Consider the following 25,538-nt stretch of genomic DNA (forward strand, 5'->3'; position numbering starts at 1 on the left):
AGCAGAATTTCTATTCAGAAATTAACTATAAAAAGAAAGCAAGTCCTATGCATCTATGTCAAGTATTAATAGCAGTGCAGAGTTTGTTTATTTATTAATCATACTTATATAAGGCTGAATTTTAAGTTTAAAAAGGGAGAGAAGAAAAATCAGTGCTTAGAAGATGCTAGTTGACGGTTGCCTTTTATTACTGGTACATGTTTCTATTAGCTCAGTCCTTGAAAAAAGCTTTCATTTTTATTGTGCAAATGGATAAGATAATCGAATTCCCTTAACAAGTTGATGCAGAACAGCTGTCATATGCCCTCAGTTTCTCAAAGTTCCTTCCAGTGCCGATGATATTTTGTGGTGGTTTGTCAACATATTCCATAGAATTTTTGGTGATTCTGTTAATTAATAAACAAGGAACTCTAGAAGCAGCAAAACGTAAGGATAAATAATCCAAATAACAAATGCCTCAATTGCCATAGTGCTGCTCATAGAATTTCACCTTACCATACTAATTACCGTAGTTGGACTACTGAAAAATATATTGAGGGTGTATAAGAAATTAATATCTCCTTATCTTGTTATCGTGATACATGATAATTTCAAATTTCAACTTTTTTTTCACTGTCTTCTACCCTGGCCAACTGGGTATTATATCTAAATACAAAGTGATGGATTATATTTACTCAGATTGCAATTTACTGCAGGGATACGCTAGAGTTTTTAATCGTGTGTGCTCTTTGATAGTGTTTTCAAAATGAATGATGATTCTTGAAATACTCTCTGTCTGTCAAGCTAGAGGGTTTTTCTAAGAAATTATTGGATAGTCAAATGAATGGAAAAAAATCTCTGGAAACACCTCCCAGATTATTTAAAAAGGGAAAATTATATATTGTAATTATTATTTTTGAACTTTGCTTATAAATCTGTGCATTGTTCTTATAGATTATTATTATATATAATTATATATTATGTGGGAAGATGGGTTAATTTTCATTTTCTACTATGAGCATATTCTTGTTTTCTATGTCAGCATGAGCTATTATGATTCTGAAACAATTCAAGAACATATAAATTATATATTCAAGGTATACGAACTACAATATCTTCTATATTTATTCATTTATTTACTTCAGAGAAAACATTATTGCCCTTAGGAATGTTCAAAGATCATCATCAAATGAATAAGGAAGTGTTTGGAAGAAAATGGCAACCAATTTGAACATTTAATGTACCATAATTTAAAGTATATGTGGGGCTTGACTTTTGGTACACTATGGTACGCACGCACACACACACACACACACACACACACACACACACACACACAGGCACAGCTGTAGTGTGGAGAGGGACAATTTTGAATTCCAATATCGGCCCAGAATTCATTCCAAACTCTTCATTTCCATCTGTCCAGTCTGATCATTATTACTATGGCTTTTAGTATTGTCCTAGTATCTATGAATGTCCATAACTAGATGAAAAATAAATGTGAACAGAATTGTTTTACATCTCAGTCAGTGGTTGGGGACAATGATGGAATGTGCACATTAGGAATGTAATGCTAAACCTATTTTGTAGTAATTGAACAATGGAAACTTTATAAGAGTTCCCATTCATGTTTGTTTGACCTGACATTTCTTGGCAAGCTGTGCTACACAAGAATGTTGTACCTTTTGTGTTAAATAGAGCAACTGGTTACAAAATTATTTGCAACAACAGTCTATTGTTCATGAAGAATGTATCATGTACTGAGAGCCCATTATGCCTCCACAGGTAATTGTGTTATTGTAATACACTGGTTACAATAACTCTACACTGGTAGAGGACGCAGTGGCTCAGGGGCTAGGACATTGAGCTTGACGATCGAAAGGTCGGCAGCTCAGCGGTTCGAATCCCTAGTGCTGCCGTGTAACGGGCTGAGCTCCCGTTACTTGTCCCAGCTTCTGCCAACCTAGCAGTTTCGAAAGCACGTAAAAATGCAAGTAGAAAAAATAGGGACCACCTTTGGTGGGAAGGTAACAGTGTTCCGTGCGCCTTTGGCGTTGAGTCATGACGGCCACATGACCACGGAGACGTCTTCGGACAGCGCTGGCTCTTTGGCTTTGAAACGGAGATGAGCACCACCCCCTAGAGTCGGCAACGATTAGCACGTATGTGCGAGGGGAACCTTTACCTAATACACTGGTGTTGTGGGAGAATAATTGAACAAAAATTTGGACATACTGCACTAATCTCCCTTGTGTTGGGGAAGATCATCCAGGAATGGGTAATACTCTGCTTCTCTGCGTGGAGACCGAGTTAATTTTTCTTGGCCAGGTATTCCTTGCCTGGGTCCTCCCCAGTTGGACTCGGTCTTCCACGAGTAGAGACTGAGAAAATGAGGCTCACCATTCCTCATGACAAATTCAACGGAACCATATTTTTTGGAGTATAAGACGCACCTTAGTTTTTAGGGAGGAAAATAAGAAAAAAGCTGATTGACGGGTGAATCAGGCTCCCGGAATACCCCCAATCAGCTGTTCCCAGAGGTGAATTTTAGCAACAGGTTCGTTGGTTTGAGCTCTGTGCCTTGCTTTTTTTTTCTGCCTCTGAAAGCCTCCGAAACAGAGCTTCAGAAAAAAAGCCTCTGAAGCTCTGTTTCTGAGGCCTTTTTTCTGAAGCTCTGCTTTTTTTCTGAAGCTTCGTTTCTGATGCTTTTTTTAGCCTCTGAAACCTCTGTTTGAGAAGCTGGGCGGGGCTACATTTGGAGTATAAGATGCACCTAGATTTTCACCCTCTTTTTTGGGAAAAGGTGTGTCTTATACTCTGAAAAATACAATAGATGATTTTGAATACTACCTTATGGAACATTTGCTTACAGATGTAAAATCCAAGGGATCAGCATCTTACAAGTAAGTGTATTTCGCGTGACAGTCTTGAAATCTGATTTGCTGGGCTGCACAAATCTCATTTAAGGAACATATTCTCTCTGAAATGCCTGCTAACTAAATGATCCGCTTGTTTTTGCTAATAGTTTATAAATATATGCTAAATCAGTCTGTGCAATGCTTCAGATTAAATTCCAAAAAGATGGTTCAGAGTGGCAACTTTAAGAGTCTCTGTTGGCTATTCCTAGGTACTCTGAAATACCTTTTTTAAAATCTAAAGCAACGGTGAAATCCAGCCGGTTATAACCGGCTTGCGCGAACCGGTAGCTCTGGGAGCAGGAGGCTCCACCCACCCGCCGGGACTTCATTACGTCCCATTTTTGACCTTCTGCACATGCACAGAAGGCTCTCTGCATGCACAGAAGAGGCATGCGTGCACTTCCACTCCTGAACTTGTAGCAAAGGTAAGTGGATTTCACTGCTGATCTAAAGGCATTGCATAGTCAGAATGTCTAATCCCCCCCCCATTTTTCAGCTATGCTTAATCCCTCCCCCCCCCATTTTTCAGCTATGCTGGACATCTGATTTCTTTATGTAAAATTTGACAGGTTTTGTTCATGATTGCCTGCTTATTAGTTTGCCTTATCACATGTAGCTTTCTAGATATGACTTATTCCATTCTGCCTTCTTCTATCAACCCAACTGCCAAAAAATTAAACCAGCCACTTGCCCTGTAGTGCTGTAACTGAACGCCAGGTGTCAAAACCTGCCATGCATCTGGCTTAATATAGGCCATAACCAAAATGCCCCTTGAACATCTGATTTAAAGAAATAAACGTATATATGTAAAATGAAAGATTTTGCTGCCTTGCTTCAAAGATGTGTTCTAATGTTGTTTCCTATTCTGTCCTTTGCAACAGTGGTATGTATTACAACTGACTGTGTAACATTTGTCCACAAAAGGCAATTACATGTTTTAGTTATTTGCAAAGCAAATAAGACATTTTTAAGAAAAAATGTGTGACATTTTTTGCTAGGAAATTAGAAAACCACAGTATCACTTCAGATATAAGCTTTCATTAATACCATCTTAATACCCTCAATTTTCGTTGTTGTCCTATATTTGTATTTTTCTCTGCTTTCTCAGATAAGATAATCACTAAATATTCCTTTTATCAGTGTTAGCCAATAAGACCAGCTAGTTCCGTTCTTAAGACAAAATGCATACGTTAATAACTTTTAGGTTTGATTATGTGGTCAACGAATCTTTTTGGTCCAGAAACATCAATTTCAGAATCAGAATAGCCAGACTGATCTCTTGAAAGACATATAGGGCATTGAACTGAGCTGAAGTCACTATACTGGCTGCCAATGTACTGTATTTCCTGACAAGATAAAATATGTGCTTATCTTTAATGCTATATAAGTCTGTCGTTCAGGATATCTTCTTTATTAGTCATCCTTATTCATGCTCTCTGGGATCAATGAGATATTTACCTATAGCTACCAGATATATCCTATGACACCTCAGAATTGAACTTGATATCTCTGGAATTCATTATCTTCCAGGTTTAGAGCACATCTTTCTGAGCTAATGTTTAATGGCTGATAAATGAAATTTGTTGTACATTTTTTAAGTTTTAACTTTTACATTTTGATAATAAACCATTAATAGACTTCAAGATGTACCATTAAAAACTGAATAATTTTTATTGTATCCCTACATTATTATTGATATTCATAAAGTAAATAAAAACAGAGTAAGTTCCCAGTAAAGAACCAAGGAAGTGCATTAATTAAATAGCATCAATTGTTAAAAGGCCGCCATCTTCTTTATCTTCACCAACTCATACTGATACTGTCATGTTTCATATTCTTTGAAAAGATCTTTAACAACTATCAGTTAGATTGATCACAAAACAAAATTAGAGGAAATAGCTTCTAGCTCATTAATGGAATGATCTTTCTTTGGTTTTTATAATATGAATGTGCTAGTCTTTCATTCAGTTCGTGTGATTTAGATTATGTTATTGGCTTTTTATACCGGTGTGATAGTCCAGCAAAGGCATAGAATCATCACTTTTCCCTTTCTGAGAATGTATTTAATTATTTGTATCCTTTGTTATTTTATAAATAATTCAAAATTTATTTATTTATTTATTTATTTATTTATTTATTTATTTATTTATTTATTTATTTGATTTTCTTAGCCGCCCATCTCAGTAAATTATTCTAGCAGCTTGCAATCCAGAACATAAAAATTAAAATAAAAACAATAAAAACAGTAGGAAGTATTAAAAACTGTAGAAAACATTAGAACCTCAAGTTCAAAATACTCATGAGAGCAACATGTTTGGCTCTCAAGATATTTTATCCACAACAGCAGCCCCGTCTGATGCATTGGACTGAGAGACAGTGACTGGCCCGAAGTCACCCAGCTGGTTTTCATGCCTAAGGTAAGACTAGAACTCAGTCTCCTGGTTTCTAGCCTGATACCTAAACCACTAGAATAAACTGGCTCTCAGAACAATTTCTGAGTCTAATCATCTATTGTTCCCTGAGTGCAACTTAAATATGTTTTGGCAGCAATGCCTGGACAACCTTAATATGGTCCTATGGTTATGAAATAAAACATGTCTTTTGTTATGTTTTGTATACCATTTCTTTCTGTTTAGGCTATGGTACAAGAAATCTGAATTTAGTTCCCTTCAGATATTCTGAAATTTGATAAAATGGCCTTTTCCAACTTGTTATCTTTCAGAGATGTTAGTCCACAATTCTATTTGAGTATATAGCATTCTGTGCACTTCAGCATATAGCCATGCTGGCCACATGACCACAGAAATGTCTTCAGATAAGACATTCTTAGCTGGCTCCCACAGCTAAGAAATGGAGATCAGCACTGCCCCCTAGAGTCAGACACGACTGGATAGGGGAAACCTTTACCTTTAGAGTGCAGTACTGCAGGCTACTTCTGCTGACTGCCAGCTGACTGCAATTTGGCAGTTCAAATCTCACCAGGTTCAAGGTTGACTCAGCCTTTCATCCTTCTGAGGTGGGTAAAATGAGGACCCAGATTGTTGGGGGCAATATACTGACTCTGTAAACCACTTAGAGAGGGCTGTAAAGCACTATGAAGCAGTATATAAGTCTAAGTGCTGTTGCTATATGCATTATGAAGCAATCATGGGCTAGCAGCTAGGTTAATCTGAACAGTTGTGAGGAGGCAGCATTCTACTAGTTTATATGAACTAATGTTCATATAAAGCAGATTGGTGTGTATACGCAGATAATATTACAACACCAGCCTGTTTTCCATTTTTTTTTCAGTTGGACCATTGCAGAAGCCTCAACATCTGGAAAGTTGCACATAATTAATAGGTAGTCCACTTTATCTAACCATTTGCAGCTGTTACATTATTTTAGGAGAAACTGAGTCCTGCATCACTGGAGTTGTTTGTTTTGGCATTCAGGACAGATACTTCCTTTATTAACATGCTGAGATAAATCAAAACATCTGGTTTGGAAGCTTGTCCTGTTTTTGGGGGCAGAAGGTTCCCAAGGGGCAGCTATGAGGAGTCCTTTTCAAACTGTGGCTTATGAAGAAGGGAAGAGAATGTGTTAGCTTCCATTCTTGAAACTCACCAATTGTGTTTGGAATTTTCTTCAACCTTGCACATTCAGCATTGCAATGTAAGCTTAAATTTGTTTCCAAACTAATTCTGTAGTGGTATAATCCCTTATCAAGTCTGTTTTTCTTTTTCTTCTCTGCTTTTCTCCTTTGACTCTTGTTTTGAAGAGGAAAAAAAGTAGAAATGCCCTCCTGTGTTGATTATTGAATTAAAGTGCTAAGCACAGAGCTTTATGTTTCTGTGCGTAAAACCAATGTACGTATAAAACAATTTTCCCCTACCTAATTGTTTCTTGATGAGTGTTTTCTCAAACTTTTCCAATTGTGGAACCACTAAATAAATTTTCGTAAAATGCAGGGTCCACTGGTCAATTAGAGGTGGTTAGTGATCTCTACTGGGCTAATTTGCAAAGGCTGTGTGACAGATTATCTCTTGGAGTTCCACAGAGCCCAGTTTGAAAATCACTGAATGAAAAATGCAAAAATGCAACTCATCAAACTCTTTTGTGAACTACAGTACCTCCCTAAGAGCCAATCATTTTGGCCTATTGGTAGATTTATAGTGCTTAGAGGTTTTAAGAAGCCAAATGGATGACTAAAGCCTTGCAGATGCTTAAGGCACATATTTTTGTCTTAAAAATCTGTGCCATAAGCCTTAAAAATCCCAGCAGTCTTCAATATATAGCTCAAAACCTAATGAGGTCCAAGCCAACTGCAGTTGTAAATCTCTGTTATATTAGAACCACATTTCACAATATGCCCTGCAAACAAGGCATTGTGACTATCAGGATGTGTGCTTCCCATGATAGCTGCTTTTACATGGATCCTGATGTAATTCCGTATTTCCTTGAAAAAAATGATTAATTCGGCTTCCACAGTGTATATCATCTCTCAGACTTTAGACACTTAAGAAGCACTTCAACTTGCTTTCTGCTTACTTTCTGGATTGTTGAGCACTCCATATGATAACTGAAATTAAATGGCCATATAGCTTAGTTCTGTCTTCCTTAATGGAAAGAAGTCATTTGTGCCCATGATTTCCAGATGCTACAGTAATGAATAGAATAGTGGGAATTACAGTCCAGTCCCGCATAACAGAAAGCTGTTTATGGAACAAGCTGCCTTAGTTATACAAATGTTTTATAAGGATTATTGTGTTCTTTGGATGAAGATGACCTTCAGGATCCTTCCAGCTCCACCCATTATTTTTGCAAGGTTAGAGTTGTAAGACTGCTGGAATGGCCTGGACCTTAACCCAATTGAAAATATGTGGAACCGACTAAAGAAACTTGTTCGTCAGAAGCGACCCAAAACCCAGTTAATAGAAGCAATCATTCAATCTTGGTTTCACATTACAACAGCTGCAGAACTAAAAGACTTGGTTCACTCCATGGGAAGACGTTGTAAGGCCGTAATTCATGCTAAAGGTTACCCAACTGAAGTATTAACTGACGTGATAATTTTTGTATATCTCATTTTTTCTACGTGTTTCTCTCTTCTTCTTTATACTGCAACAGCTATTCTAATAGCAAATCCTTCAGAAAAATTATTGCATCACATACTTGATTAAATTATCTTTCCATTGATGTATAATTTTATGGTGCTGCTCCAAAGAAAAGTGATGTTCTTAGCTAGTTTTAGAAAATACACTTTTCCCAAAATGTTTCCACAATTTTAGCCACTGCTGTAATGGTGGACTACTTGTAAATATAAATGGCAATTTAACCCAACCTAGAGCCTCATACTGTAAAGTCCAGTTTACAGTTTGTTCTATTATACTCCTTTATTCAGGAGGTGAATCAGTAACACTGCTTGAACCAGAGCCAAATCATTCATCCAGTAATAGATTCCTTTGCTCTATTTAAGCAAGTAGCTACTAGCACATTTTTCCCCAAATCCCCTTTTTATTTCTTCTTTAATAATTACTGCTTTGTGAGCTAGTTTAATGCTTTAATCGTCTACTCTCTAGCGCCTGCCTGTAAAATTATTTCTTCTTTTACAATACATTAGGTGCTTTTGTCTTTATAAGTCAAATCATTTAAATATCCAACCAGAAAATAAGCCCTAGCCTGATTTTTCAGGATACTTGTAATATAAGCCCTGCCCCCCAAAATCAAACCCAGTTAACCCAAAGCTGTTTTTTCAGGAGGCAACTGGACTTTCTTGTTTTGTCTTTGAAGACGTTTTGCTTTTCATCCAAGAAGCTTGTTCAGCTCTGACAGGATAGAGGGGAATGGAAGGATTTATATATTCCTTGCTGTCTGCTTGGAGGTTTATTTGTATCCTCAGGGTATCTATAGACTTCAAACCCTTAAGATCATTAGCCAGTCAGACACATTTAGTACCGTATTTCCCTGAAAATAAGACCTAACTGGAAAATAAGCTCTAATGCATCTTTTGGAACAAAAAATTAATATAAGACCCAGTCTTATTTTTGGGGAAACACAGTGTCTGATATAATGCTACCCATCAGTGGTGGGTTCTAACGAGTTTTGCCACCGGTTCTCATCACGTACGCATTGAGTAAAAAAACAGCTGAGGCATGGCAATCCACTCTGCCGCGCCTTACAGCTGAGCTAAAAATAAAGGAATAAAGGTAGGTATATCGCGGGGGCGGGCAGGAGGGCCCAGCTGACATTAGGAGCGAACCGGTTTGCTCTCATATCAAGATTTCCACTACCGGCTCTCCCGAACCGGGGAGAACCGGTAGCAACCCACCACTGCTACCCATACAGTAAGAAGGCCATGTTAAAAAAATATTGTTGTCTACTTTCCATGGAGTATGCATTCGCACAGTGGGAGCACTATGGTGTGGTATTTAAAGACTGCTTTCTAAATGTATTGGATTAGAACTCCGATACACAATTCTGCATGTGAACTCTTGCATGGTCAACCTAACCTCTTCTTGCTGCTTTCCTGTTTTCCCCAAGGAACTCACATGACTCTTTGACCCGTGCTGCAAAGTATCGATCATGAGCTTGTGGCTAGCCCCTTTTAGCCTTTCCATTTACTATCTAAATCGCCACTCTCCTTCTAACAACTTAATTGACCTTTTCCTCTGGCTAGTTATGTAACCATCTTCCTGTTCCCCCTAATCAATTTCCTTCAGTCAAAATAGGGAGCAAGTATTACTTCCTCATTCCCACATGTTTTTGCTAATATGAAAAGCCAAATGTCAGCATTGTGATCGATAACCCTGAGGTTCGTTCTGTGTGTCAAATGGGACACACTCCCCTAAATGCTCCCCTGTCTGAGTATACAGGTATCCTTGCCTTACAACAGTTCATTTAGTGACCGTTCAAAGTTACAACAGCACTGAAAAAAAATGACCTATGACCATTTTTCACACCTATGACAATTGCAGCATCCCCATGGTTCATATTTATGACAGTTGCTGTGTCCTGGAGTCATGTGATCAGCTTTTGTGACCTTCTGACAAGCAACAGCCAGCGGGGAAGCCAGATTCACTTAACAACCACATTACTAACTTGACAAATTCAATGATTCACTTATCAACGAATAAGCGAAGAAAGGTTGCAAAATGGGGCAAACTCACTTAACAAATGTTTCACTTAGCAACATAAATTTTGGGCTCAATTGTGGTCGTAACCTGTGACTACCTGTATTGCTTTTATTAGTACCGTATTTCCCCGAAAATAAGACCCTGTCTTATATTTTTTGAACCCCGAAATAAGTACGTGGCCTTATTTTCGGGAGGTCTTATTATTTTGGGGCAAATGGAGCAAGATGGGGCTCCTCTTGCCATCTTACCTGATTTCCAGTTCTGCGGTTAAATATTTTCGAGGAGGGCTTATTTTCGGGGGGGGGGAAAGGCTTATTTTAGTGCATGCACTCAAAAGCCCAGCTGGGCTTATTATCAATTGGGAAAACAGGGTATTGTTTTTATAAATAAAACTTTGCTCAATTGCTTTAGTTCTAGGGTCTGTGGGTCATTCTTTCTTGGCTTTTGGCTACATGAGATGGGACATAATGTATGTGCATTAGTCCAACATAGCCTTTTGGGTTAAAAACTTCATTTTGGAGGTTTTGAATCACTATCTTGCTGAAATATCCAACCTACATTTTTATTTTTAATTATCAGAAAGGCAAAAGAAGCCTCTGGGATCTCCTGGCAACGTTTTTACAATCAATTACAATATCCTTCTGTCCACTTAAGAGAATTGAGCCTGAAGGCATAGCTTTGTCAGAATTCCGCTCCTAAGTTTAGGGCAGATATCAAATGATAGTCCTCTCTGCTTGTCAATATGAAGCCACTGGGAAGAGTCATCAGGGGCTGTCAGGCTGGATGCCACCTCTGTGTGGATGACATGTTTCTCTCTCTTTTCCAATGTCTATCATGTCTGTTGTTTCCTTGGTGGACTTTGCTTGGGCCATATTGCATACTGGATGAAATGTAACAGCTTAAACTGAATCCAGACAGGATACTATGACTTTGGTAGTTGGGGGAAACTTTATTCATATGAATGGGACTACATCTGCCCTTAATGCAGCTTCTCTTCTCTTGAAGAAACCTACTTCGTTTGGCGGATTTTCTTTGATCCAGCACTCTTCTTCAAATGTCAAATCAACACAGAGAATAGAATAGAATAGAATTTTTATTGGCCAAGTGTGATTGGACACACAAGGAATTTGTCTTGGTGCATATGCTCTCAGTGTACATAAAAGAAAAGATACGTTCATCAAGGTACAACATTTACAACACAATTGATGGTCAATATATCAACATAAATCATAAGGATTGCCAGCAACAAAGTTACAGTCATACAGTCATAAGTGGAAAGAGATTGGTGATGGGAACGATGAGAAGATTAATAGTAGTGCAGATTTAGTAAATAGTTTGACAGTGTTGAGGGAATTATTTGTTTAGCAGAGTGATGGCCTTCGGGAAAAAACTGTTCTTGTATCTAGTTGTTCTGGTGTGCAGTGCTCTTTTGGATTGTGGCAGATTTTAGGAACAAAGTTGTTGTGTCTGTTAGTGGTGAATATTGTTACTATCATGAAATTAAAATCAGAGAGAAATAACCAATACCCAGAAAGCCAACAAAAAAGCTACCATTCTGGGAAAAAGACTTGATTTAAAACAACAACCACATTACTAACTTGACAAATTCAATGATTCACTTATCAACGAATAAGCGAAGAAAGGTTGCAAAATGGGGCAAACTCACTTAACAACCACCTTACTAACTTGACAAATTCAATGATTCACTTAACAACCACATTACTAACTTGACAAATTCAATGATTCACTTATCAACGAATAAGCGAAGAAAGGTTGCAAAATGGGGCAAACTCACTTAACAACCACCTTACTAACTTGACAAATTCAATGATTCACTTATCAACGAATAAGCGAAGAAAGGTTGCAAAATGGGGCAAACTCACTTAACAACCACCTTACTAACTTGACAAATTCAATGATTCACTTATCAACGAATAAGCGAAGAAAGGTTGCAAAATGGGGCAAACTCACTTAACAACCACCTTACTAACTTGACAAATTCAATGATTCACTTAACAACCACATTACTAACTTGACAAATTCAATGATTCACTTAACAACCACATTACTAACTTGACAAATTCAATGATTCACTTATCAACGAATAAGCGAAGAAAGGTTGCAAAATGGGGCAAACTCACTTAACAAATGTTTCACTTAGCAACATAAATTTTGGGCTCAATTGTGGTCGTAACCTGTGACTACCTGTATTGCTTTTATTAGTACCGTATTTCCCGAAAATAAGACCTAACTGGAAATTAAGCCCTAATGCATCTTTGGGAGCAAAAAATGATATAATACCCGGTCTTATTTTTGGGGCAAATGGAGCAAGATGGGGCTCCTCTTGCCATCTTACCTGATTTCCAGTTCTGCGGTTAAATATTTTCGAGGAGGCTTATTTTAGTGCATGCACTCAAAAGCCCAGTTGGGCTTATTATCAATTGGAGAAACAGGGTATTGTTTTTATAAATAAAACTTTGCTTAATTGCTTTAGTTCTAGAGTCTGTGGGTCATTCTTTCTTGGCTTTTGGCTACATGAGTTGGGACATAATGTATGTGCATTAGTCCAACATAGCCTTTTGGGTTAAAACTTCATTTTGGAGGTTTTGAATCACTATCTTGCTGAAATATCCAACCAGAAAATAAGCTCTAATGCATCTTTTGGAACAAAAATTAATATAAGACCCAGTCTTATTTTTGGGGCAAATGGAGCAAGATGGGGCTCCTCTTGCCATCTTACCTGATTTCCAGTTCTGCGGTTAAATATTTTCGAGGAGGCTTATTTTAGTGCATGCACTCAAAAGCCCAGTTGGGCTTATTATCAATTGGAGAAACAGGGTATTGTTTTTATAAATAAAACTTTGCTTAATTGCTTTAGTTCTAGAGTCTGTGGGTCATTCTTTCTTGGCTTTTGGCTACATGAGTTGGGACATAATGTATGTGCATTAGTCCAACATAGCCTTTTGGGTTAAAAACTTCATTTTGGAGGTTTTGAATCACTATCTTGCTGAAATATCCAACCTACATTTTTATTTTTAATTATCAGAAAGGCAAAAGAAGCCTCTGGGATCTCCTGGCAACGTTTTTACAATCAATTACAATATCCTTCTGTCCACTTAAGAGAATTGAGCCTGAAGGCATAGCTTTGTCAGAATTCCACTCCTAAGTTTAGGGCAGATATCAAATGATAGTCCTCTCTGCTTGTCAATATGAAGCCACTGGGAAGAGTCATCAGGGGCTGTCAGGCTGGATGCCACCTCTGTGTGGATGACATGTTTCTCTCTCTTTTCCAATGTCTATCATGTCTGTTGTTTCCTTGGTGGACTTTGCTTGGGCCATATTGCATACTGGATGAAATGTAACAGCTTAAACTGAATCCAGAAAGGAGACCATGAGTTCAAGTCCTACTTCAGCCATGAAAAGCCAGCCGGGTGACTTTGGGCCAGTCACTCTCAGCCCAGCCCACCTCATAGGGTGGCTATTGAAGTGTGTGTTGATATCTTTACCACCTTGAATTATTTGTTTAGCAGAGTGATGGCCTTCGGGAAAAAACTGTTCTTGTATCTAGTTGTTCTGGTGTGCAGTGCTCTATAGCGTCGTTTTGAGGGTAGGGGTTGAAACAGTTTATGTCCTGGATGTGAGGGATCTGTAAATATTTGCAGTTATGAATTACTTGGCATCAGTGTCACTTTCCAGAAAGGCCAATTCTGGTTACTTTACTTATGTAATGGTTACCTCCTTCCTAGATTATTATATTTTGTTGGAACAACCCATTAGAAAAACACAGAGATTACTGTTCATTGCATTCAGAATGTGCTGTAAGGTTCCCTCCTGAGCTTTCAAAGCAATGGTGAAATCCAAATTTTTTTTACTACTGGTTCTGTGGGCGTGGCTTGGTGAACATGGTGTGGCTTGATGGGCATGGCGGGGGAAGGATACTGCAAAATCTCCATTCCCACCTCACTCCTGGAGAAAAGATATTGCAAAATCTCCATTCCCACCCCACTCTGGGGCCAGCTAGAGGCAGTATTTGCCAGTTCTCCGAATTACTCAAAATTTCCGCTACTGGTTCTCCAGAACCTGTCAGAACCTGCTGGATTTCACCCCAGCTTCAAAGTAATGTTCAATCTTTTTCAAATTTATATGTCATAGGACCCTAAATTTAATCTAAAATTCTTCAGGCTACCATTGCAGTCTTAGCAAAACACCTGTGTGCTCTGACATAAATCTGAAAAACAGATTTAACATTACAAACCTGAAGGAACAACCTCTCCCATATGCTTACGCCAGGCGCTGATAATAATATTATGAATGGCTTTTGGAATTTGAGTTACTAAAACAATTTATTGCTGTATTATATGATATTCTTATTTATGGATCTTATATTGTTTCTGGTTTTTAACTATACTTTATATTCTGTGATTTATTTTTGGTGCTTTCTATACAGTATCTGATAGGCAAATTAAATTAGAAAAGATCAGACCACTGTTCACTCAGTGCTCAGGGAGCTAGAAGAGTTCCTGCTCCTATATGTTGATTGCTCAAAATTAATATTTACCTCAGCATGTTTCAGTATCTTAACTTTTATTTATATTGGAGGAAAAGCTTTTGAAGTAGTGCCAAATAGATTATGTTTGTCCATCAGGGAGACAAGATAAAAATCATTGGCCATGTAACTTCCTAAACCTGTGTGAATTGAAAGGGAAGAGATTAGCACTGCAGAAGCAATGTGATTTAGTTAGCAGAAGTAAAGCACTTACTCACTTTGCCTCAGTCAGTTTGTATCAGTTCTGAACCACTTCTATCCAGTGCTGTAGCATAGGAGAGTGAGTTTAATCTAGTGATTACTCGGAGACCATGAGTTCAAGTCCTACTTCAGCCATGAAAGCCAGCCGGGTGACTTTGGGCCAGTCACTCTCAGCCCAGCCCACCTCATAGGGTGGCTATTGAAGTGTGTGTTGGATATCTTTACCACCTTGAATTATTTGTATAAAGAATAAAGGTGGGATAAAAAATATAAATAAAATAAAATATTTGCTGAAAGAGGAAGTAAAGTTCATCTCCTCTGCAGGGTTTACCAAGCAGTATGATGGAAAATACGATGATAAATTTAATTATAGAGATGTTGATTTACTCATGTTACTACCCAGTGTTAGTCAAATTGGGGTGGTCTATAAACATTATCAGATAAATGTGGTTTTTCAAAATTTCTGTTTTAGGCTTACGCTATGCTGTTGCAGTAAACTCTTTTGGATTGTGGCAGATTTTAGGAACAAAGTTGTTGTGTCTGTTAGTGGTGAATATTGTTACTATCATGAAATTAAAATCAGAGAGAAATAACCAATACCCAGAAAGCCAACAAAAAAGCTACCATTCTGGGAAAAAGACTTGATTTAAAACAACAACCACCAGCAAAACTATTCTTATGCATTAAAGAAATACAATATTATATGAGATGGGTGGCCATTTGAGAGAGAGGGTGGGAGGGAGGGAAGAAGGAAGAGAGGAAATTAATTAATTCCTGTGAGAATAAATAAATATTCCTCTAGGACGGAATCTATCACGTTGTAGATATTTTTCAGCTTTCGTGTGGAAACAATTCAGAGCCAGTATATTCACTTGGAAAAAACTTGGATACATATAAGCTCAAGTTCATTTAGTAGAAACATCCTGAAAAACATTATACTTTCAGCTAACAAAATATCAATCATCTCTATTCACAGGTGTACCATTCCCCAAAAACTTCCTCCAGATCTGCAAAAAGATCCTGTGCAGGCTATTTCGGGTGTTCGTACACGTTTACATTCATCACTTTGACCGCATCATAATCATGGGAGCTGAGGCCCACGTCAATACCTGTTACAAGCACTTTTATTATTTTGTCACAGAGCTCAACCTCATAGACCGTAAGGAACTAGAACCTTTGGTAAGTATTTTATCTCTGTCAAGGCGTTTTTAAAAAAAACAAAAAACCTTAGATTTTTGGGTTTTTTCCCCCCCTTTCTTATATTTATCTGATTCTTCTGCTCAAATTGTGTCTCTATGTGTTCAGGCACTCTCTAATAAGAAAAAAAAATCACACATTTTGGAAAGATTTTAAAACTGCCTTGCAAGTTTTCATAATATGAAGAAAATCAGATCAATTAAAAGTCTTTTAAAAAAAACTGTGTGTGTGTTTGTAAGTAATTTTTGCAATATTTATTGAGATTTTTTCCTTTTGGTTTTACCAAACTCATCCTGGACTATATATTATGATATAATTCTTTACAGCATGGTCTTGGATGCTACGAATTCAAAGCTAAGACAATTATCTAGAATGCCACAAATTATCATCCTTAAAGGAGCCTGGATAGCAAAACTGATGGGATTTCCAGCTGGTAGAGAGTTTTGTAATGAGAACAAGATGCTGGATGAGACAGATCAATTGTCTTTCACAGTATAAAGTAATTTTCTACCTTATGGAGCTTATAAAAATTTGCTCTCTTGCATAACATAACATGCTAAAGAATTTTAAGTTTCTGTAATTATATTTGTTTGGCTGTTGTGTTCTGTTGCCTCATTTCTGTTTAGCAGAATGTACAGATAGTCTTTGACTTACAGCCACAATTGAGCCCAAATTTCTGCTAAGTGAGACATTTGTTAAGTGAGTTTTGTCCCATTTTATGACTTTTCTTGCCACAATTGTTAAGTGAATTACTGCAGATGTTTCACGGTTGTTAAATGAATCTGGTGTCTCCATTGACTTTGCTTGTCAGAAGATTGCAAAAGGTGATCACATGATCCTGGAGCAATGCAACGTCATAAATATAAGCCAGTTGCCAAGCAACTGAATTTTGATCACATGACCATGGGGATGCTGCAACAGTCATAAATATGAAAAATGGTCATAAGTCACTTTTTTCAATGCCGTTGTAATTTTGAATGGTCACTAAATGAACTGTTGTAAATTGAGGACTACCTGTACTCAAGCATTTTGCATCAAGTGATAAAATTAATGTGATCTCAACACTTCCCCTTGTTAACTTTGGATACTTTCTGTTAATATTCTTAGGATCCTTTTTACCTCTGTGACTAAATTTAATTAGCCATGGAAAAGATAGTCATTCTAGAACTGAACTGATTGTATTAAAGTCAAATAATTTATTTTATTTTCAAACTCAAGAAGAATCAGTATTTCTTATATATCAGTTTTAAAAAAAATTCTGCATATCATCTTAACTGAAATATGGCGAAAACAATGCAAATAAATGCAAATTTAAAAAAAACAGAAGAAATTCCCTTCATGTGAATATTTTAGCTTTCAACTCAATCAGCTTTAAATTGCATGTTGCATTCTGCAGATTGTATTAGATTAAAGGTTGCTTGGTTATCTGTAATTACAGTAATTTAAGTCATATTTGCAGAACAGTTGTGAAACAAGGAGTAATTGGAAAGCAGACTCTTACTTTGTTGCCAAACTATTAGAGCAGTTAACTTCATATGTTTAATGAAAGAAAAACTTTAAACAATATCCCCTTGTTTGTGGACATTTTGTCATTCCAGAGAGCCTGAGAACGTAAACTGAATGTGTATACTCAGTCTGTACTTTGAAACTTTACATTTGAATCTGAAAGTTCAGGCAACCTGTTAAACTCTCAGGCCTAGGCAAACATTTGGGCCTGAGAATTTCAGGGTTTATTTTATTCTCTAGCATTTTAGGGGGTGATTTTCTATGAAGAAAAACAAAAGGAAGAAAATTTGCCATGGTTGTTGAATTAAGATGTTGAAGATCAGATGTATGTTTCTTTCTTTGAACTTTTAATGCTAATTACCATATTTCAAAACTTACTGTAGATATGTGACATTTGATTGGCTTAGAGTTGCCATTACATAATTACATTAAAATATTTCATATCATGTATTGCTAGAATGAAAATTCTAACAATAAAGGATATGAAGTATTTTGCGATTACAGGGAAAACCAAGGCATGGAGAAGGCTTTCCATGACATGGTATATGAAATTTAATACATAATGTTCAGGATCACTAAGCAATTCTCCAAGGCAGCCTACATAGTGTTGTAATTAAAGAACATCAGTTGTATTGCGAGGAAGTCCCTGACTCAAATTTTAGCTTGGCCATAACGTCTGTAATAATTAGGCCTGAGAATTTCTTTTGTTGGCTGGCAAGTACTGTAATTACTTTATCACTACAATGAAAGAGCTGTAATGATTGTGAAAGTAATTCTGAAATAGATATGAGCAAATTCTTTATCTTTCAGCTGATACATGATATCTTCCAAATGCTTTGAAGATTTTAGAAGAAGGTTTACAGACACAGAATTTGTTACTGTATGATTTGTAACTGAAAGAGATGGCCGGTGAACTATAATTTCAAACATCCTTCTCTTTTGGCCACAAGAGATAATATTTCCCATTCCTATTATATGTTTTTGACCATGGCAAAAAGATTTGCAACTCTGTACTCTGCTACATATATTCTAAGTTGACATCTTTTCAACAAAGAGTATAAGGGGTTGGAGCAGGGGTAAAATTCAGCTGGTTCCTACCAGATTACGCGACTGCATGAAGCCCCGCCCACCCACATGGATATCATAATGTCCCTTTTTTGTGACGATTTTCAGTTTCTGCGCATGCGCAGAAGGCTTTAAACATGCACGGACGATGTGCACATTTGCAAACCGGTAGGGAAGGTAAGTGAATTTTACCCTTGGATTGCAGCTACCTTATCCTATGATTTGTATGGAGACTTGCCTCAATTCTCCATGAAGCCTCAATTGTAGCATTCCATGGATTAAAAATAAGCTGCAGTTCAATTTCCAAGCAGTATCTGACTAAAGTGAAACATTTAGCATTTCTCCATTAATGTTTACTTAACCATCTGTTCATTATTCTACATGGTTAAAAGCTCAGACTTACTCTTATGAAAAAGCCAGCAGTGTAGATTCCATAATAAATCGACTAACTATTAAGTTGACGTTTTGCAGTACAGTACTAGATCTTGAAATGTGAGGGTGGGCGGACTTGTTTCACACTTAAATAAATAGCTTTGTGTCTATAGCCAAGAAATTAATCTGTTGTTTGGTCTTTATAGGCACTAAATTGTTTAAAGAAGGGGGGAGGGAATTTGCTTTGGTTTTGGAATTGCAAACATTTGCAAGCCTACGCAATCTTTTCATTTCGGCCTCTGTAGCCCAAACTATTACATTCTCCCTCTTTTCCATTTTTGCCATTCAGATATACCGTGTTTCACTGAAAATAAGACCCTGTCTTATATTTTTTTGAATCCCAAAATAAGCGCTTGGCCTTATTTTCAGGGATGTCTTATTATTTTGGGGCACGATGGGGCTCCTCTTGCCGTCTTACCTGATTTCCAGCTCTGCATTTAAATATTTCCGGGGAAGACTTATTTTCGGGGGGGGAGGCTTATTTTAGCGCATGCGATCAAAAGCCCAATTGGGCTTATTATCAGGGGATGTCTTATTTTGGGGGAAACAGGATAGTCCTAATTAGATTAGAATTCAAAAGGGCCAGGTTTTATGATAAATATTTAATTTGAAGGCCAAGCACTTGAGTGATGACACAACTGAATACCTATGGATATATACCCTATTACAACAAACCTTTTAAATGTGTGATATGTTAGCAGGCCGTTCTGTGGCAAGCATAAATTGCCGTATGCTGTACAGCCTATGCTGTATCTTTGCACGTCAGTATGCAAAATCTATAGCATAGAAGAAGTAATTATATGTTCAGACATTCAGTCTTAATCATCCATCTGTATTTTTCCCCCTTCTGAAATTCGCCAATTTTTTTCTTTTGACGAAAAATAGGTCTCAAAATGCCTGTCAGCTGGGAATGGGGGTGGAGAGGAAGACCAGCTTGGAAAGAAATTGCAATCCAAGAGATGGGGTTAAACCCTTCTTCCTACTGATACCTTCCCTCCAACTCACAATTATCCTAAAAATAAATTGAGAATCCACCATGAAGCTTTGCTGGCTGAGGAATTCTGGGAGTTGTGGTCCGCCAGGCATAAAGTTCCCAAGGTTGGAGACCCCTGCTCTAGAGCAGGGTCCCCAGTCTTTTGGTTCTGCAGACTAGCAGTGGTGGCTTTGGCGATTTCGTTGGCGGGTGTGGAATGATTTCGCATGTGCAATCTAAATCCTGCGCATGCACAAATGAAGCTTTGCATGCTCAAATGCCATTTCAGCGGCCTGGTTCCCAACCGGCCATGACCTGGTAGTGAGCTGGGGATTCGGCAACCCTGCCCTAGAGACACATGTACACACCTATTCCAGTGTGCATTTCTCTTTCTTTTGATGGAACATATCAGTTAACTACTTAGCAGGAAGGCAAACAAAATCCAGAAATCCCTGTTTCCTCCAGTTTACCCCTTCCAGAAACAGGGTATTGGCTTCAAACAAGAAAGTGTGGCGGGGGAGAGATTTTCTCATTCCCAAATATTTATATGTTCTTTTAGACAAAATGGAAGGAGGACTTTGCATTTTCCAGAGCTTTTTAGGTGAGGTATCTTCCAGAATAAATGATTGCCATCCATGCATATTGACCTTGAACATTAGAGAAAATAAACAGGAGTAAAATTTTTGGAAATTTACACCACAAGCCTGCTGTGGGATTTGAAGAGAAAAGTCAAAGCCTGTGTGGATTTATAGTCTACTACCATTGGTGGTTATTGATCTTTCATACCTTCCTTTACTTTCCAGAAAGAGATGACAACCCGGATGTGTCATTGAAGAACTGTCACTGTATGGAGGAGAGAAAAAGAAAAGAAGAAGCAATATCCTGCTAACTGAAGAAAAGCTAGAAGATATATCAGTCCTGTATAGGCCAGGGCTTGCCTTCTTATTCTTAAACAGCAGGAAAGTTAGAAACAGAAGATTATTGCTTTCACACACACTTGGCACCAATAAGTACATTAACCACGCTGCTAAGTTCTCCCCTGGAACATTGTGGATAACCTGTAAAAGAAGAAAAGAAGAAGAAAAAAACTTTTTATTTTTTTGCATAGAACCTGATTGAGAAGGAGTTCCAAATCAATCCCAACTTCCTGTTCTTACAACATTACTACAGTTGTGCTTTCTAACCTTCATTTTGATACTGATCTTAAGTCACTAAACTGTGATGGTATTATTGCACAGGCAGCCTCTATGAAAAGCCTTAGCGATAGTGGGTTCCTTTTCATTTCTTCAAAATAGGGATAGGAAATAAGTCACTTGGCACTTAAAAATGTTGAATGTGTATTTGACCAAGGCCTGAAACATCTATTTTAGAATATAGGCAGGGAAGAAGTTAATGATCCAGTTGAATGGACAAAATGTTTTTTTTCCCATTTATAACTGGCGTGGCTGCTTACCCAGATAGTGGCTTTTGAAACACTTCCAACTGTCCATATGCATCTCATTGGGTTTCTTTACAGCTGTCTACACGGACTGCCATATGAGGTTATCGGTTTGCATTTTAGCAGCAAGAACCACAATGCCCAAATCCTTGGGTTCACTAACAAAAACAGTCCCTTTGACAGTGAGTTCTAACACAACTGGCTGCTCATGCAAAGCACACCTCTGTTTTCCAGGCACATGCAATATAAAAAGTCATGTTCCATCTTTGCATTTGCATGAACGATGACCGAGACAAAAACCCATTGATGTGCAGGCCAAACAATTTGTATTCTTATTTGGAAAAAGGAGTGATTTGCATCTCTGCCCAAAGATATTTGTGTGCATAGAAACAAGGGGAAGACGGCTCAGGGAGAATCCGGAAGAGAAAAACCTCCATGTGATGGAAAAAGGCCAGATAGTACAAGAAATAAAAAGTCCCATCTGTTGACCCAAAAAGCATCTACTTAGATTCATTTCCTGGACTTATTGAAAGTAGAGTGACAGCAGGACTCTTCAGAGTGCTAAGTTCAACGTGCAAATACACAGAGCAAGTATAAATTAAAGTAAAACCACTAGACTTTGTATTTCACATTGTGATCATATCTATGCAGCTTTCTAGACGGTCTTTTAATGTTTTTCCATATTTCCTGGTAAATACACTGAACTACCACTGTGCCTCAATTAATAAGTCTTTTACTCAATTGCTTTTCTTTTTGACAATTATTGTATCTATCCAGAAATTGATGAACTTGTGTGATTATAAATGGTGTAAATCCAGAGCTGGTATGAAGAACATGTACAATTAAGATCGTTTTTAAAACATTGGAACTGTAAAACACTTTCTTGGAGATTATTCATAATCAATACACTTGTGAGAGATCTGTAGTCTATGAATTGTACATACAGATAATTGGAATACACACACATACAAACACAGTAAGTGCTTCTCATTGCTTCCTAGTCATTTTTTGTTTTTCTCTTAATTTGAAAAAACAAACATGTTGTTAAGCAAAAATGATTATTAGGATGAAGATGGAATTAGAAATTCTAGTTTTATTTCTTTCAGTGTGTGATAAAAATTCTTCCACAACTTAATAAATAGCAAATTATCCAATGGGATATTCCAAAATTAATATTGGTGATTTCAATGAACTGTCGAACAATATCCATAGCTAAATCATTAATGAGCTTTTACAGATGAAGTTTTATCTTCTTTAATTAAGAAGGTAAGAATATAAGGAGAACAACAGTGTATTTGTGTGGTACATTTTCTCTAATTTAATGATATAATTTTGGAGTTGGTTCTAGAATTTAGAGTTTATATGTCTTTTTTCAGGCCGCGACATTTTTGCTGACCCTATGCAATCTGTTTTTCCTGAGCTGTTCCAAAATCAATATTAGAGCATAATATAAATAAGATTTATAAATGTAGGTGTATTAGACACGAATAATAATATAATTGAATGATGCTGGTGATTGATTTGTAAGAATTTATTTTTTTATATTGATACATTCTTACAAGAATTTAACACCAACTTTAACACGAATCTGAACCAGGACTTCAAGGTAATTTATATTGAATTACAAATTCTAGCATCCAGAATTGGTTTGTTTTAGTGATGTGTCCTAAATTAAGATACAAAATAAGCTACCTAAAAGTCAGGGATTTTTTTTTTCTTGAGTGCCACACGTATCCGCAACAGCAAGAATAAATGAACTGCCTTCTGAAATAGATGCTAGTCTAAATTGGTTCTTTTTTGCTTGTTTGTTATGTTTTAGGTTCTTCCTTTATGTCTGTCCATTTTTGGTTTCAAATTCTGAAGTTACAGGGTCCTTCTGCTCCTTGCTGTAATATCACAGAATCAGTTTTCCTGGGATGAGTCAAAAAGAAATTTATAGCAAGGGTGCTTCCACTATTACTCTATATGTAGTTTTTATAAAACATGGAGACCAATATATCCAGTCTTTCTCATGCTCGGTTTTGTTAGGTTTGGTTTTTTGCTATATTAAGAACTTTTAAATTGGATACTTTGGGGGTTGCTTCTTCTTATCTGGGACTTAACAGTAACTTAATTATAGTTTCAGTAGATTATTTTGAAGAAATTAAACAAGAGGAGCTAATATATAGATCAAAACCACATTCTGTTTGATGGAGGAATAGGGCAGTTATAGTTAAATGAAGCAATAACCAGCAGATCTGTGTTAATTTATATTGCACGCAGTGACCAAACTCTAAATCCTTACTCAGAAAAAGCAAAGAACACAGTTTGACTCCTGTAATTTGAAGAGACAGAGAGAATACGTGTGTATGAAACTGGAAATGTATTTTCAAATAAAACAAAAATCAGAGTTCAAGCCACTCACCCCAATAGTTCAGAGCTGTGCCTATCTTCCACAGAATGAGATAAAACCAATGAATTTCATCTGAGAGATCTAAACTTAAGTTAAATTTAAGCTCTGTCATCCTGAGGTGTCCCTCAGATAATGTTGCATTACAGTTGTCAAAAAAACCATACTTTTGGGAGTTGCAATCCAAACACTTGAGAGTACCAGATGTGGACACAGCTAGTATGGAAGAAAACAATCCAGCTGATGGCATAATTAAATGAAAACTAGTTAAGAGCTAACAGTCATAGTCAGTGAAAGATGCAAACATGGGCAATGGGCTGGATTTATTATTTATATAGGAATCTGTAGTGAATCAGACACATGGTATTTGGGAACAGCCTAACACTGACTGCGTACAAATATCAGACACAGACAAAAATGTATGCGTAAGTCTAGCCCAACAAAACCAAAAATGCAGTTTTTTCTGCGGTTCAAATATTTCTATTTTGAAAGAAACTCAATTTTATACTGCAAGAGGTTTTTTTAAAATGCAGTTATGCTTTTTGTCTGATCTGGGATGGTGTGGGGGTTGGGAGGAAGATTTCCCAACTAGTTTGCAGAGAATCTGTGAATTCATTTCCAAGTGTTTAATGTAAACTTTTGTTTTCAGTATTGCATAATTAAACTTCTTACTTTGGCCACATACATTGAATTCAAAAATACAGACCTTAGAAATGTCAAAGCCAATACATTTATAGAACAAGTTATGTGTATGTGATTTAAATTTAAAAATCAACTGTTTGATGAGATTTGTGGTGTCAGTGAAATAAAATGAGTTTTCAAATCGGTTAATAATATTGTTTGTAATACTGTGTTGATCCTGATTTATGATTTTAATCTATGCACCAAATAAAGAAAAAAAAATAGGCCCTGTATGTGGTTTATAAAAAATCCCATAAACAAATCAAATGTGATTACAACAGTTTGCCTTCTATAAATGACAAAGTTCCCCCAATTTATAATTCTCATAAACTCTATTTAAATTATACCAGCTTTGTTTTCTTTAATAAAAATATATGCATTTGGTTCTATCTCAACTGGGCAAAGTAACTAGCCTTGTTTGCTTCAAGAGCACTTTGAAAAAAAATCTGGAATGGTCAAAAAGGTAAGAGACATACGCATATCTTATAACAGCTCATTCACTTTGATGAATTTGTTTCTGGAAATCCTGTAAAGTAGAAAAAAATGATCAAAATACTCCAAGAAGTCCTCATATAGAAGAGGAGAAGTAGCTTAAATCCTACAAGTGTACCTTCTGGAGATTTTACTCAAGAGAGTGACCAGAACTCTGTACTTGCATATTAGGTTTCAAAAAAATCAAAAGCTGGCAAAGCCCAAGCATCCAGCACTACTTTTATTTCCAGAAATGCCCGTTGGACTCAGGTGTACTTCTTGAAATCAGTGAGTAGCTTCAGAGATGTGCTTCCTTCTATTTGCATACGGAGAAAAAAAACACCCAGGTAGTGTAGGAGATAATGAATAAATGAGTGATACATAATCAATTATAACTGTGATGGTATGCTCTGTGAATGGACAAGGGCCCCCTGGGCTTTTAAAAAGAGTGCCATCAACTTTAAATGTTGAGGGATCCCTCAAGATGTTCCTCCAGATGGATTAGCTAGAAACCCCCTGGAAACATGGCCATCAAATAATTGGCTTTCTACCAAATTCTTCAAATTGTGGCCCATTTAAGCACTGCTTTTAATTTTTTAGTTTTCCTTCCTCTTATTTCCATTTTCA

At 37.0% G+C, this 25,538-nt stretch overlaps 1 protein-coding gene across 3 annotated transcripts in view; it reads left to right on the forward strand.

Annotated features, from left to right (window-relative positions):
* The window catches only part of MOB3B (MOB kinase activator 3B), a 96,666-nt gene extending 73,769 nt beyond the window's left edge, over positions 1–22,897 (forward strand). For 2 of the 3 annotated variants that reach the window (XM_058169469.1, XM_058169471.1), the window contains exons 3-4: positions 15,736–15,938; positions 20,736–22,897. In XM_058169469.1, the coding sequence (XP_058025452.1) occupies positions 15,736–15,938; positions 20,736–20,765 (233 nt within the window). In that variant the 3' untranslated portion in view covers positions 20,766–22,897. Of the gene's footprint in view, positions 1–15,735; positions 15,939–18,635; positions 18,705–20,735 lie in introns of all 3 variants that reach the window. The other variant, XM_058169472.1, reaches the window with a different exon arrangement.
* The last annotated feature ends 2,641 nt before the right edge of the window (positions 22,898–25,538 follow it).

The sequence above is a fragment of the Ahaetulla prasina genome, chromosome 2 (genome assembly GCF_028640845.1).
Source record: "Ahaetulla prasina isolate Xishuangbanna chromosome 2, ASM2864084v1, whole genome shotgun sequence".
Classification (NCBI taxonomy): Eukaryota; Metazoa; Chordata; class Lepidosauria; order Squamata; family Colubridae; genus Ahaetulla; species Ahaetulla prasina.